Below are 15,666 nucleotides of genomic sequence, written 5' to 3' on the forward strand. Positions count from 1 at the left end.
TGTTGGACTTTGTTTATATCTCATTTCAAATACAAGGTGCCTTTTTTCCTTTTAGCAGCGAGGGAGAAAATCAATAGGCAGAATAATGATGCTGTTGTCTGTACTGCTGCTTCTACGCCTTTACATTCGCTGTCATCAATTTGCGACAAAGCCTTTAGATTTCAACCCTCGTTTTTATTCATCTGCTCTCTTATTTATTTGTAACAGCTGCGAATGCGGGGGTGAGAGAACATGTGCACATGCAGGATGTGTGTGTGCGAAGGCAGGAAGGAGCAACAGCATTAAGAAGAAACTCAGGAAATTAGAGAGGAGGGAGAGGATTGAGAGAAGAGGTGTGAGATGGAGGTAGTGAGCTATCACAGAAGAAGGTAAAGCATCTTTTGAGGTGAGATTTTCTGACTGACCTTTTCAGCACACTACACAGATACAAGCAGGGATAAAAAAAAAATAATAATAAAATAAAAGGAGGCTCTGGCTGAAGAGGTTGGCTAGTGCTCCTGCCCCTCGCCAGCCTGCATAATGATGGGAAAAGTGGAAATGTTCTTACTCCGAGCCGGAGATAAAAGGATTTGTAAGGGTATGTAAGTACAGAAGAGGAGTCGAGAGAGCGATCAATAATTAATTTACTTTCAACAGTCAAGGGCAATTAACACGCTTTTTTGCCCATTACCCGCCTAAAAGAGCCGACGCTGTGGCTCTAGCCCCTAATCTCGCTGACCATTGTCACAATCGAGGATTACACAGCAAACAAATCGATGCACAAACAGACAGAAAACACACACACACACACACACACACACACACACACACTCCTCTAAACACTGGAGACTTGGATTAGAGGCAGTTTTGTATAGTTACAAATGTCGAACATGCAGGATTTTGTTGCATTAACCTCCGTCCCAAAGAACAGGATGGCTGGTTTGTTTTTCAAACACGCTGTGCTGTGGCTGCGTTATCCATCATAACAATACCACTGCTCCAGATGCAATAGCATATCAATATGTGCCCTGAATATTTAGAGCAGAACTCATAGAGTCAGTGACCTCGTTCAAACGTTTTCGAGAGAGCTTTTTGCAAATGCTACAGTCTGCTGCTAGAAAGACCTTTCTGTACAAAAAAAGGGTCACCGGTTTGATCCCTTGAACTGTCACACGCTTTGTTCGTCCAGACTTTAAGCGCCTTACATCTCTTCTCTAATGCACTGTTCACTGAACACTGTGAGCTTCCGTCATCAACTAAGATACAAAATGTTTGAACAATTTATCTCAAATATTCTGTGTAAAAACTGGCCCAAGTCACTACAAAGTAACCACCGGAAAAATATTTAGTAACTAACAATCCACCCATAACCTTTCATATCCTGCTGTCTCCTGCAGAATTTTTCATTTTATTTTTTCATTAGGCTACAAGTTATAAAAGTTACAAGACAAAATCAAAGGAAAAAAAATTTATCTTGACTAAATCTTATATCCAAAACTGTGACATTTACATTTTACATTATCCAAATCCATCAGTCAGGAAAAAAGGTCAATTTCCCTTCAACCTCCAGTATATTTAAATATCTGAGTCTCAGTTCCTATCAAAAAAATTTAATTTCTACCTATTACATAACCAACAGCAACTGCCAGTAGATTGTCCTGACTGCCCTCTGCGAATAAATGTCTACACATCCACTATGTGTGCCTTGAATTCCAAGACATCATATGTCAATTGTGCCTTAAATTCTAAAATATTAGTGCTCTGAGATCATCATCATCATCATCATGAGCAGCTGCAGCCACTGAACGATTTTGTAGATAGAGATCTTCACTCCACTCACTCGGCTGCGTTCATCAGCATGTCTCAAATGGAATATGTTGCCAGGGAAACACATTTATGCACGATGAGCTGACCTCATAGTTGAGATCAAACTCATATTTCAGCAGCTCATCCGGCCCCGGTATTACCTGATGTAAATGTGTGGCAGATACATTTTTTAAAGTGGGACAGAAATCTGAAATTGTCCAGGGAAGCAGGCTCACGGATGGATGATACCCAAAGGTCTAGGAAACGAGATTTAATATAGACCAGATTCTGGACCCATGATTACTGGATAGAAGCTAATTTACTTTTTTCTGTCCAGACTGAACATGTGTACTAAAAACTGACAAAGAAAGTTTGTTGTCTTCACCACATAATGAGTGGAAACATTGCTTGGAAATACTCTTGTATAATAATTTTATTTTGTAACTATTTTTACTTGTTTTACATATTTTCATTCCTTCCCTCAGAGACTAATCAGATTTTGTTACTGTTTATTACTGGCAGTTGTACTGAGGGAAGGTTTATATATATATATATATATATATATATATATATATATATAGCAGATTTTGTGGCCCACATATGATTAAGAGGCAAACTGCACAGAAACTCAGAAAATGACTTGTGCTTCATTTAAAAATGTAAATACTGTACAAAGGATCCAGAGTCACTAGCAGCCAATGAGTTGTCTGCTTTTTCTGCTTTCTCTGCTGCTTTCATACCCTGTTCTCCTGAAAACAAAAATGCATTTTCTGAATCAATGCTACTGTGTGGGCAAGCAGAAATAATAAAAACCAATTCTCCAACTATAAATGAGCTGAAATATACAGAAAGCAGTGCTTTCCAAATCTTGTAGACAGCAGCAATGCAGCTTGTGCAACTTGATCCAGCGCAGACAGATGTGAGATTCATTTCTGTGATGAACATTTATGATTCTCATGATCAAGTCTAGGCTCAGGAAAAACATGACAATAGTATAGACACACAAACACAGTCGTTGCCGGCGTATAGATTTGGTCACCGTAGGCCGGGGCGGCCATGGAGGACAAGTATACCGTACTCTCACACTGCAACTCAGTGAACTGCTAAATATATTAGCTTACAATGGTTGTTCACTTCATTAAGCAATGTCATTTTGCAGGCACAGATACAGACGGAGCATCTTTGTGGTGCAGGGTACAGGCAGCTTACTTGCATTGCTGCCAGTCTGTGAATTACAGGCATGTTAGTGTTTGCCACTTTACAGTCTGCTCACAGAGGAGGCTGAGAAATATGTGAGAGAACATGTCTAATTTTACCATTTTTTTAACACTTTAGTTTAAGTGTGTTTGGAGAAAAACAAATAATAAAAAAAATCAGGCTGTGCGATCAAATGCTGATAAACTGCTGCCACACAAAAGGACAAGTGAACCATCACACATTTAACAACAAAGTGTGACATTGATCAGTGATGGAATCAATTGGGATCCTCGGGCGCAGCCAATCCGGCTTCATTTCTACAACTTGATCTTTGTTTGCTTAGCTAAATGCCTTCTGCATACTTGAACATGGCTCTGTTTGAGGCAATTATGAGTGTAAATATCAGTTACACATCCCCCAGAGTTTGCTTTTACCCCTACAGGCTTTCTATTTCCAATGAGTCAAGAAAAAAGTTTAATATATTTGCAAAGTCTTTTTCCATCAAATTAGTTTGTCATAAAGTAGTTTGCAGATCAGTACAGATTATAACAGGAGACAAACACAGGGAGGAACATGCAAATTGCACATTTTATGAAGTTTCACAGTTAAGCTGTTTAAAATGATACTTTTTTTTTTTTACACTAAAATTACATCATCGTGAGAAGGAAACAGATCCAACAAAACACCCAATTTCTTTGGGTACAATAGTTGGTCTTATTGCAAATATTTGAATCCATGACTATCTGAAATCCTGAATATTAATGGCAGAATTTAAGGCAAGATTCAGATCTTTTGAGATTTCCAGACCCACATGTCTAAGGTCACCAGATGTCATAATCCAGATGTTGCACAGTTTCAGCGCAGACTGATTGGCAATGCACTGCACTATTACACGAGCACTGTAAATTTGAATAATGCATCACATAAACATATATTCACTGTTATTATGCCTGTTGATAAGTAGGGTTAAGCTAGTAGAGGGATGCATACCTAACCCCAAAGTTCAACCAGTAAAACACTGTTGCCATTACATTGTTAAACGGTTGTGTTTAATAAATTCATGAAAGATCATGATCATGTTTGAGTTTTTTTTCAGCTTCGAAATATTGCATCTGTTGATATGTGGGATTTTGGTAAAAATCAGATCACATTTCATGACCAATTTATCTAAATGCAGAAAATCAGGAAATTGCAAATCGTTATTATTTGAACGTTTGGCACATGAAATACGAACTCGAGAGCCTGTGTGTGTTTGTAGGAAACCCCCTACACACTACTTGGCTAATGACTGGATTCCTTCCTCCAGTCCAGACAAAAAGATGACAAGATTATTATTGACTCTAGGACACTGACAGCAGTACCATGGATAATAACCGAGCTACTGAGCCCAGCTTAAAGTCGTCATAGGCAGCTACTGGTGAGGCACTGAGAACAAGAGTTCAGTCTGACATGAAACGGGGGGAGAATCAGCACGTCCTGTGGATGCAAGCAACTATCTGCAACCTCTTATACTCCTGCCTCGTCCAGGGCGGTGTCATGTCACCGCGCAGGTTTATAACTCCTGCACTTGTGCTTAGGAGGTGGTACAAAAACATCAGTCAAGTGGAGGGTGCACGGCTTGACTCTCACTGTCCCCTTTTTGTGTGCTGTACAGGGGCTGCTGAGCAGGGGGTTGACAGTTGCCTACGGCGATATGGAGGGAATTTTAATGTTGATTCCCCCCCCTCCCCCCCTTTTTTTTTCTTTTTCTCTTCATTTTTTCCCCTTTTGGTGGGGTCGTGATGGGGGAAATATATATGACACCCAGCTGCTATTTACAGATATCTTCTTTCCCTAGTGTGTGCAACAGAAGACAAGCTCAATGGAATCCAAATTTCCCCTAGCAAAACGTTTGTAGAGGGGTGAAATTGTGCAGGACGCAAGTGTGTAGCTATACTGCCTCCTTGTGGAGAAGGGGAAAAAAGGAAAACCAACCACTGTCAGTATTTCAATGTACACTACTCAATGAATTGTTATCCCTGGTAGTGAAAGTGAGCTAACGTAGACAGATCAGTTTCCAAGTTTGCTGTGGAAGAAGGTGAATGGCCTGCACCAAGTCCTGACCTCAACCATCCACCACCAACACCCTCGGAATGAATTCAGAATGCTCACTTATGACAGGGTTTTAGCTCAACATCATTTTAGTAATTTTGCTGTGGCTATATGGGAGCTAATCCCTGCAACAAGGTTTTAAAGTCTTACAGAAAGATTTCCCGGAAGAGTGGAAGTTTTGTAATATAATGTAAATGCAGCATTGAGGTGTCAGTTATTGATTTATTTTGATTTCAGTGTCCTTTGATTAAATGAACAGTGAATCCAAGGCTACACATTGTACACTGTGCCACCTCAACAACAGCAACAGATGAAAAAATAAGAGGGTTTTTGAGCCTGACAGGATTATACTTTTGTGAGAATTCCTACTAATACCCACATAGAATTACTGGGGACAGTTTACACATATTAGATCAAATCATCAAACTTTGATGCAGAATTTGTACTTTAGTGAAATATACTGTATTGACATTCCTATTTTCTGTCAGGACATCAGGTCCATCAAATTCACGTACCACAGCTGTCAGCAGTTAATCAGTGACAAAACTGCACTAGTAGAAACCTCCGTTTTGCTAAAATTGATACAGAATATCACAGTCAATGTATGAGTGTGATCAGACAGCATCATCGTTCTCATTTAGGAGAATTTGAAATCACAGTCAGAAAGGCAACCACAAAGGGGCACAAGCCAGTGTGTTCTTGCGCCAGTTCCAAGTCTGGATAAATGCAGAGGGTTGTGTCAGAAAGGGCATCTGACGTAAAACACATGGCAACTAAAAATGCGAATCATGACTTCCGTACAAAATCCATCGGGATAGAGTCCAACAGATGCAGTATTTGCTTTGAGGATGCTGATGGAGAAGTACAGAGAGGGTCAGAGGGAGTTGCATTGTGTCTTCGTAGATTTAGAGAAAGCGTATGACAGGGTGCTGAGAGAGGAGCTGTGGTATTGTATGAGGACGTCTGGAGCCGCAGAGAAGTATGTGAGAGTGGTGCAGGACATGTATGAGAGCTGTAAGACAGTGGTGAGGTGCTGTAGGTGTGACAGAGGAGTTCAAGGTGGAGGTGGGTCTGCATCAAGGATCTGCTCTGAGCCCCTTCTTGTTTGCTCTGGTGATGGACAGACTGACAGATGAAGTTAGACAGGAATCTCTGTGGACTATGATGTTTGCAGATGACATTGTGATTTGTACTGAGAGCAGAGAGCAGGTGGAGGAAAATCTAGAGAGGTGGAGGTTTGCTCTGGAAAACAGAGGAATGAAGCTTAACTGCAGTACGACAGAATACATGTGTGTCAATGAGAGGGACCCAAGTGGAACGGTGAGGGTACAGGGAGCCGAGGTGAAGAAGGTGCAGGACTTTAAATACTTGGGGTCAACGGTTCAGAGCAACGGAGAGTGTGGAAAAGAGGTGAAGAGGCGAGTGCAGGCAGGTTGGAACGGGTGGAGAAAAGTGTCAGGTGTGTTGGATCAGCGAGAATGAAAGGAAAGGTGTTCAAGACGGTGGTGAGACCTTAGAGACAGTGGCACTGAAGAAAAGACAAGAGCCAGAGCTGGAGGTAGCAGAGCTGAAGATGATGAGGTTCACTTTGTGAGTGACGAGGATGGACAGGATCAGGAATAGGGACATAAGAGGGACAGCTCATGTTAGATGTTTTGGAAATAAAGTCAGAGGCCAGATTGAGGTGGTTTGGACATGTTCAGAGGAGAAACTGTGAATATATTGGTAGAAGGATGCTGAGGTTGGAGCTGCCAGGCAGGAGGTCTAGAGGAAGACCAAAGAGGACATTTATGGATGTAGTGAGAGAGGACATGAAGTTAGTTGGTGTGAGAGAAGAAGATGCAGAGGACAGGGTTAGATGGAGGCACATGATTTGCTGTGGAGACCCCTGAAAGGGAACAGCTCCAAGGAAAAGAAGGCAGAAGTAATGAAAAGGTAGGCTGCTAACAGAAGATCTACAATATTGTAACAATTAATCATAATTTAACAGTTTTTAAATTTACCCAATGCAATGATGACATTTAATTCTGAAGGGCCACAGACATGACACACATGTACCTTTTAATAAATGTACAATCTCGCTGACCTGTAGCAGGAGACCATCTGAAAACATCTGAGGCCTGAAAGATTAACTATTCCTGCTGTGTGTTAATGTGCTTGAACTTGCAGATGAATAGATAATACACATGATGTCGATAACATTTCATCCGACAGGGTTTACACCTCATAAAATATACGTACATTAATATACCCGATTAGACATAGCAGGCTGAGGACCATGCAAATGGTCAAAAGACACGTCATGATGAACAAGATTATTCATTGAGAGGGGGACATTGCTGATTTAGTGGCTTTGTGTGCAAACACATTTTATTTTTCAACATGATTATTATTTTAAAAATTATATTAAAAAAACAACAACCCATTAAGGGTCTGAGTTTAATGTTTGTGGGTCAGAACCCAATCACCCCAGACTGAGTATGTACAAACCTCTTCACGTAATCATGAGCTGTCACTAACAGAAAGGACTCAGCGAGGTCATTTAAACTGCCTCCACCATTTGAACTTTTCTTTCAACCCTGAGTAAACACAAATGTGTTAGTATCACTGGGGTTATTTTGATTACGCAACGTTACCAAGGTGACCCAAGGGCACTGCAACATCTGTCAGCTTTATAGCTTTAGCTCAGACTTACAATTACACTCATTTAGCAGATGCTTTAATCCAAAAGCTACTTCCAAATAAAAAGCACACATCAAGGACAATGTGGGGTTCAGTGTCTTGCACAAGGACACTGTGAAACAAACAAGAAGCAAAACCAGAAAGATGACAGTGAATTGTTCCTTTACTACACGAATGTTGGATTGTTCTCAACTGTTAAGTGCAGATGTAAACACAGTAACACAACAGAAAACAGCTCTGGATGTGTTGTCTTGCATTGTTAAGTAAACCTTTTTACTTTACTTTCCTCTTGAGACGTTTCCGTGGAGCTCTTTTATTTCGTCTCAGTCCTTTCTGTTGTGGAAATGTGCACTGATTGAATGGGTCAGTTATTTCAAAGGCATGTAAAGAGCTATTGCTCTTCAGTAGAAGTCAGAGGACGTCTGGAGATTACTAAAAGCCCCAACAGTTTGATTGCAATTTGAGTAGCGTAATGAGGCTGAATACCATGAATTACTGTAGCTGTTATTGCAGAATTCTCTACCCAAGACAGTTGTATCTGGAGCTAAAGTAGAAAAGTGTTCGCTTGTGTAAGGACCAAGAATTCTCACTGCAGGGCAGAACAATAAGCATCTGAGAGTAACCAGGGTACGGCTGAAATCATTCCTGTGGTTCTCCAGCACATCAATCACCTTCATAATTCTAAAATAGTTAGTTTTGACGAAATCACCTGGACTGACCATACTGTAAGGGAGCTGACCAAAACCCAACCAGGACTCTAAGAGCTTCAGAAGACCATTGCCATAGGTGCATCTCGGTAGCAGGGACAGAGTGGACAGGTCAGAAATGAAGTCAAAGAACACAACCTGACAATGAGGTAACAGTTGAATGTAGAAAATGTGCAGGACGACGATAGAACAGGTACATTTGAGCTGTGAAAACTAAACCCACACATCACATATCTGTCAAATAGCCCCTTTGTAGAACCATAGGTTTGAAAGAACACACTCTGCTGTACATGTTTATTTACATCACTTCTGCGTACATTCACTGCTCCAACACATGGGACAGGCTGTTACATTCAAGGCACAGTTCAATCCCTCCAAACGCAAACAAACAAAAACACTATTTTGGTTTATGTCACAAAATTGGAAATGGAAATGATCATACTTGTAAACTGTCAAAGTAGCAGCACATTAAAACTGAATCCGAGCAAAAATGCAAGCTGTAGAAAACACTGCACTGTGATATGGCCTGTGCGCACGTGCACACACACACACAAAAACGAGCAAACGATACAAATATTTCAGTCCCTCCAGGATTTCAGGGACCTTTTTGTTAATGGTTGTGGCCAAAAAAAACCCCAAAAATGCCGGTTTTTGCTACATATATATACACATTAAAATGCAAGGTCATGCAGAAATCATGAGACTGGTTGAATTAATTGTTGTAATCGCAGCATTGGAAATGTGTGGGGGACGGATATTTGGATATTGCAATCACTGTTGTAGACAAAGAATAACAATACTATTTTAATGACATCTGTGCTCTGAAACTCAACATAGTAGATAGTAACTGAAAAGAGAAAATCTACCAACTGCTATGACATGAATGGTACTTGCCAAGTGGTAAATCTTAAGTTTTCACGTCATATTTCCACTGTGAATAAATCAAGTTGGTTTTACATTATTATGACTCACATATTGCACAAGCTGCACGACAAGTAACTAAACAGTTGAAAAATCAAGAGGTCCCATTTGTAGCTTTGGCAACACGGGGACTAAATATGTCACACTGAACAGCAACTGCACGAACATGTCACAATATCCTTCAATTCTGCTGAAATGTCTATAAACGTTTGGATGAAAAAAATGTATTAATAATTTTTTTTTGGTCTGTTCCCTTGGTGGTTGATGGTTTAATGACCATGTGTAATTAGTCAAACTTTATAAAGGATGCAGTTATTCCACAGATTGTAAATATGGTGTACAAACAAAAACCTATTTTTTGCCTTTAATATTTAGTATTTTAACAATCAACTCATCTACACAGAGACAGCAAGTGTTAGAAAAATTAAAGTTTACAAAAATGTGCAGCTGCATTTGAAAATAAAAACTGGGCACCAAAACATCCTGTAATCTTCTTCAGCCCACCATAACAAAAAGCACAATGTTCTTAAATAGGAGTGATACCTTTTAACTGCACATACCACCTTTAGCCCACCACCAGCCAAAAAAAGTCAGTATTCCAACAACAGTGCAATTTAAGTGTAATTACTCTTCCCATAAAAAAAGCCCTGTTAAAGTGGCCACAAATAAGCAAACAAAAATAAGGCAATTTATCTCCAATTCAAAGGTTTTTTGCCCCCTGGATGAATAGGCCAGTTACATTTGTGGACAGATAACAGAAAATCTAAGCAGACAACAGAAAATAAATGCATGGTTGATGATTCTGGACATTGGTCCTCAGGCAACAAACTTGTTCTTGGTTGTGGAGCCGCTCTTTGTGGCTGTGTCGGCATGTGACTGGTATCCAATGATGACTTGTGGCGGAACGCCTAATCTCTCTTTATACACGCGGCTAAAACGGACAAACAGAAGACAAACAAGCACTGCATGAGGACAACCGCACTCTCTTCATATAAGAATATACAGCACACACAATGCCGGGCAATGTTCTCAGCATTACTTCATTAGGTGGTAGCAAACTAGTTTAGAAAAAAAACCTGCTGTAGCTGTGGAAAATTCCCTCGAGCAAAATACATGTCGCCTATGTGGGAAAGGCTGAAGCTTGTTTTGAAGGTTTTCTGTCCAAATGAACCATTTCATATCTGCATTACCTACAGGGTTATGAAACAGTGGTGATACAGTACGTAGGTGTTATTATTTACTGTTGTGTATGATAGTATACAACTGGTCAATCTGGTGGCTGCACATTTCACAGTGTTTAAATGCACATTGTGAAACCCATTTCTCAAATGGCTGCTCTGAGGTTGTTGCAGAAGTTTAAAATTAAGCCATTTTCTTTGTTAAAACTGAATGTTCCGAACCATCAATTTTCTTTCAATACGTGTGACATCATGACCTCACCCTATGTGTGTGATAGCGTCTTTGTTTTCATAGTCTGTGGTCCAGATTGCTATTTTATCTCCTTTGGTTCGGACGTTTATGACTGCTCCACACACGTCGTCGCTGTGGTCATCGAACCCTTCACCCACAAGGCACAAGAGCTGCAGAAATATCAGACATTTCCAACTCTCGTTAAGAATTAGCTGATTTTTATTTAGTAGCTCATTCTTCTCTCGTAACAGATTTGACTTTAAAGTAGGAAAAGCACAGGTATTACTGATTACATTTAAAGACAGTTCTCAGTTTAGCCAAGTGTTTTATTAAAGCATCACTGTACCAGGACAAATCCAAAGCAACTAAAAAGAACTCAGCCATCATTAGGCTACTTACACCTATCGTATGCGTTAACATGTTAAACACTGAGAAATGCATATAGATAAGACTAGAAATGGTACAGTTCATTAAACGAATACTCGACAGAACTCAACATACCGTCTCTAACCAGAACCGGTCAAGGTCTGATTTGCGCTGTTGCTTGGACAAAGTTATGAGCCAACGGCCACCTCGTCGGTTCCTTTCATCCTCCCACATGGGCTCAATCCCATCCTGTATCACAGTAAACATTACCATAAACTCTAAATCCACGCTTTAAATTATGGAGTTTCCCTTTAGTCCAGGGTAGGAACAAACCTACACTTTAATTAGAAGCACAACTATTACACGGTTAAAAAGTAACTTTATGGCTGAATAGTGTAACCATCTTTAAATGACAAACTTAGAAAAAACCAAATGATTAGAAATACATTTTTAAATAAATATTTTACAGTAAATGGTTTGAACTTATATAGTGCTTTTCCACCTTAAAGCACGAAGCAGTTTATAATTTTGCTTCTCATTCACCTAGTCTCTTACACATACACGATTAGAGGTCAACTCTTGCATAGAAAAATCATTTCATTTCTTTGCCTGAGAACAAAAAGAAAAAACTAAGTTTCAGTTGTTACAGTTACGAGAAATAACTTTAAATATAAACAATCAAAGATCCTTTTAAGAGGAAGTGCTTTTAACCTTGTCAAACTGGATTCTGTAGAAAATAAAAAATCTGCTGCAGAAAAAGTTACATAGTGTAATTACAACCTAAGAGTAAAAACCATCTGCAGCTGAGTGCAAAACTTTGAATACCCTCCCTTTAAAAGGCACAAAGAGGAAAACAGATTTTTCTTCAACATAATATTTAATGCACATTCAGTTAGTACAAATGTTTCTTCCTTTGACAGAAGGAATAACAAAATGGTTAAGGTATGTATAAAAAGAAGGTTATGAAATAATGACGCAAACCTTCACTCAACTGTTTTATATGGAAAAGCCATAACAGCAGCAGTGGGCTCTGTTATTTGGGGTGTGGTAAATTAAGGTGTCTGTACTCAGCATTTTACACTACAGCTTGGCTGCCAACACAATTCTGATGTGGGCATAACAACATTTGATAAGGTGGTATCAGTGTAATCAGTCTACTTCCAAAACAACTTTAGTCAGTATGTAGTGAGAATAGTGAATTGGTAAAGGCAATGTGTACAAAAGGCGGACTGTGTGAAATTAATACAAAAACACTGCAAAACTCCGTTGCTAGAGCGGTCGAGCATAAACTACACCCCCAAATCCCCAACAGAAATATATGAATGTGTGTAATGTGGGTGCGGATGTGTTCCAGAGCAAATGGATTCTATGAACGGCCTTTAGTTTTGACTGATTCTCAATACTCACTCTTTATTCACAACCCTTTAGATCAAAAACAGTGACATGTTGTGTGACTTACTGCTGGTAACGAGAACACATTGTATTTTGATTACCCCCCCAATAAGTACACGCATCACTAATGACATTTACAATGCATAAATGACCCCTCTACCATGTGACAATGAGTTTAAAAGCACTAGGTCTTTTTAATAAAGTGCTGTAATGGGAGTATCCATGAAAAGGTGGACGCTTAGACAATTCCGTTTGCAAAGGGGTGAACTGCGCAGTTCTGAAAGGAAGTGATAAAAGCCCTCTAACCTTAAACAGCGAGTAGTCACAGCCCGACATCAATTTACTGGATAGCTGAATATGATTGTATAATCTGAGAAAGAAGAAAGATATGTTATGCTCAGCTGCATAAAACAGATAGCCTTTTAACATCCTGGCTAAAAACATCATGCATTTTCATTTTTTATGAAAAATTGTATCATCAGCTGGCAGACGACAGTCTTGTTTTGATGACAATAGCACATAGAGAAATTATTTAAATAAAATGCATCACTTTACACAGTATACTGTACTGTGTATGCTGGCACAAGTCATAGTGATAATGACAAAAACATCAATTACATTTCTTTTTTTAATGGGCGAGTTTATAATGTTTATAATGATGTAAGTTTATAACGACGACTCTTCAACAGCAAACTATCCAAAATACCATTTATTTGCATTCACATGAACTGTCTACTTTCCACAGCTGAATTAATTTGCAACAAATTATGCTTACGCCCAGAAGTCTTCCACTGTGTCAAATCTGGAGATGAGACGAAGGTTGGCCTGCCACGTTTTGCTTTTGTCATTCTTGAAAAACCAAAGAGCCCACCTACAAATTAAAAGATAGTTACTTCACCACAGACTAAATGACCTTCTTCTGTCATGTTACTCATTAACAACTTGTTTCATTGGATGAAACACAAGAACTACTGTACTTCAGTGGGATGAGAGATACTTGTAACCTAGCTACTTTACAATGTCACAAACAGAGTGTGATAGGATGCAAATCTCAGGATCACTATGAAGCAGCCTTCGGCTTTGAAACTAGCCCCTCTGATACACTCTGCAAGCGTGTGCGCCTTTAACATCTGTGGAATTACCTGTTTTGTAGTGGATGCTTGATGTATGCTTCAGGACTAACAACCTTTTGAATGGTTTTTTCACATGTTTCCTTTTCAGGATTTGCAGAAACTGAAGTTGAAACCTTGGGAAAAAAAAAAAGTTTGAAAAGAAACTGTACACTAAACTGCAATTTCTCTAATTCTAAAGAAAATCACAATGTAAGTATTCGTCCAGAGAAAGACCTCATGTTGCCATCACACTGTGTCCACTGTCAGGAGATGCAGGTTCCATCTTACTTTTGCAAGCATGGCTGCACTTCAGCGGTGTGCGAGCTTGTGAATCAGAAAATGTTGCATGGAGCTAAAACTGCTTTACGTTTCCCCAAATACGGTTGCTTGCACATTAACGTTAGATTGTGCAACATAAACTAGCACTAACAAAAGAATCTGAAAGCTTTGCAATCAGGTAGAAAACTTTCTTTTCTGATTGGTCATAGCCTTTCAAAGTGAATATGTCTGCACTGTTGCAAGTGCTTTTTACTGAGTCACCGGAGGATTTGAAAGCACCTTCCCACAATAAGGTAAACGCTAGAGCATATTTCTATTTTTATTTTTTAAAGTTGCACACCAACTTATTTTTGCAGGTATGGTTGCTTTTCTTTTTCTTCATTTATTCCCATCTCTATGAAATTTACACAGCCTTTAAGCCAAACAAAAGATATGCAGGTAAGTAACCTCATTGATCCCAAGATGTTGCCCACATCCCTCAACAGTTAACACGGCGTGATGCACCTTCACATTCTCAATATGGTTTAGCCTTAATTTCAGTAACATGAAAATCTCAAATACATATGCACCTTCTTCTCACACGACTATCCTGGTACGGACACACCTGAAAACTCAGCAAACCTACACATATCGAACATTTTCACAACTGACACACATTTTCCCATTTACACTTCACGTTAACAAAAGATACATTTAAATCGAACTGCTTTAATCCTCTGTGTTTAAAGAATATCAACCACTTCTCATTTTGCTCTAATAATTCTTATAGCTGCAGTGGTATCGAGAGCTTGGACATCTTACAAAAACTAAACTGATTTCTTCCCCCCCTTTTACATCTTACCTTACAAAGGTAAGGTGTCCCCCAGTCTGCTAGCAACCTTAACAACAACCCCAACAAATAGTTCTGCTTAGCTGCAGGTGTACAACAGTGACCAGGAGGTTAACTTCCAGTTCAAATCTAATTTAGCAATGGACATGTAGCAGACCTGGCAGCGTGGGAGACTTTTTCTCCCCTAATATGAGTTGGACAGCTTAATAGTGGACTGGCCACTGCAGAATTAATTCTTGATTATCTTTGACTTGATACTTTGTTCAGGATGCCTGGTTTTCCCGTTTAGCTTCGCACCATGTCGCTCTGTTTTTTGTTATCGACACGTTACGGTCACGGCTTGTAACTTCACGCTTCTCTTTCATTCATCCATGAGGTCAACGCTGGTGTAACTAAGTGTATTTGACTCAAATTCGAAGCGTCTGTTGTGAACACGAAAATGTGCAGCGAGGGGTAACTTAGAAAAAGGCCACTAACGTAACTCTCCCACGCTAAGTTAGGAGGTTAGCCATTTCGGTTAGCGGTAACGTTAGTTAACAGGAAGTTCGGCGTTACAAACAATTACTGTTTATAAAAATCTGTTTAAACTGTCGACAACTTGTGTTTCTTTAACATGTGTTGCTAACGAGTGGACAACCGCTTCTCCTACAGGATAAGAATCCAAAGTGAATGACTGAGCTACCAGAGAGAGAGAGAGGGAGTGTGTCGCGGTGCGGTGCACTCACCACCAATGCGGTCGCCATCTTCTGGAAATCAGGTTCCGTTTGTTGGCGCGTATTAAAGTAACTGATTGGACAACGCGCCGCTCTGAAGAACGCATGCGCAAGAACACGATCCCGGGTGTGAGGCCGAGTACTGAAGATTTCGCCTATGACAGAAGTACTCAGTGGACTAC

At 39.7% G+C, this 15,666-nt stretch overlaps 1 protein-coding gene across 1 annotated transcript; it reads right to left on the reverse strand.

Moving 5' to 3' along the window:
• Window positions 1-8,742: 8,742 nt before the first annotated feature.
• On the reverse strand, window positions 8,743-15,586 carry LOC137133945 (eukaryotic translation initiation factor 4E-1A-like). Its single transcript, XM_067518124.1, has 7 exons — window positions 15,497-15,586; window positions 13,694-13,797; window positions 13,327-13,422; window positions 12,858-12,921; window positions 11,295-11,408; window positions 10,824-10,963; window positions 8,743-10,314 (listed from the first exon to the last, which is right to left on the reverse strand). The coding sequence occupies exons 1-7, from the start codon at window positions 15,512-15,514 to the stop codon at window positions 10,200-10,202; spliced, it is 651 nt and encodes a 216-aa protein (XP_067374225.1). The 5' UTR covers window positions 15,515-15,586; the 3' UTR covers window positions 8,743-10,199.
• Between the last annotated feature and the right edge of the window lie 80 nt (window positions 15,587-15,666).

This window comes from Channa argus, chromosome 10 (genome assembly GCF_033026475.1).
Source record: "Channa argus isolate prfri chromosome 10, Channa argus male v1.0, whole genome shotgun sequence".
Classification (NCBI taxonomy): domain Eukaryota; kingdom Metazoa; phylum Chordata; class Actinopteri; order Anabantiformes; family Channidae; genus Channa; species Channa argus.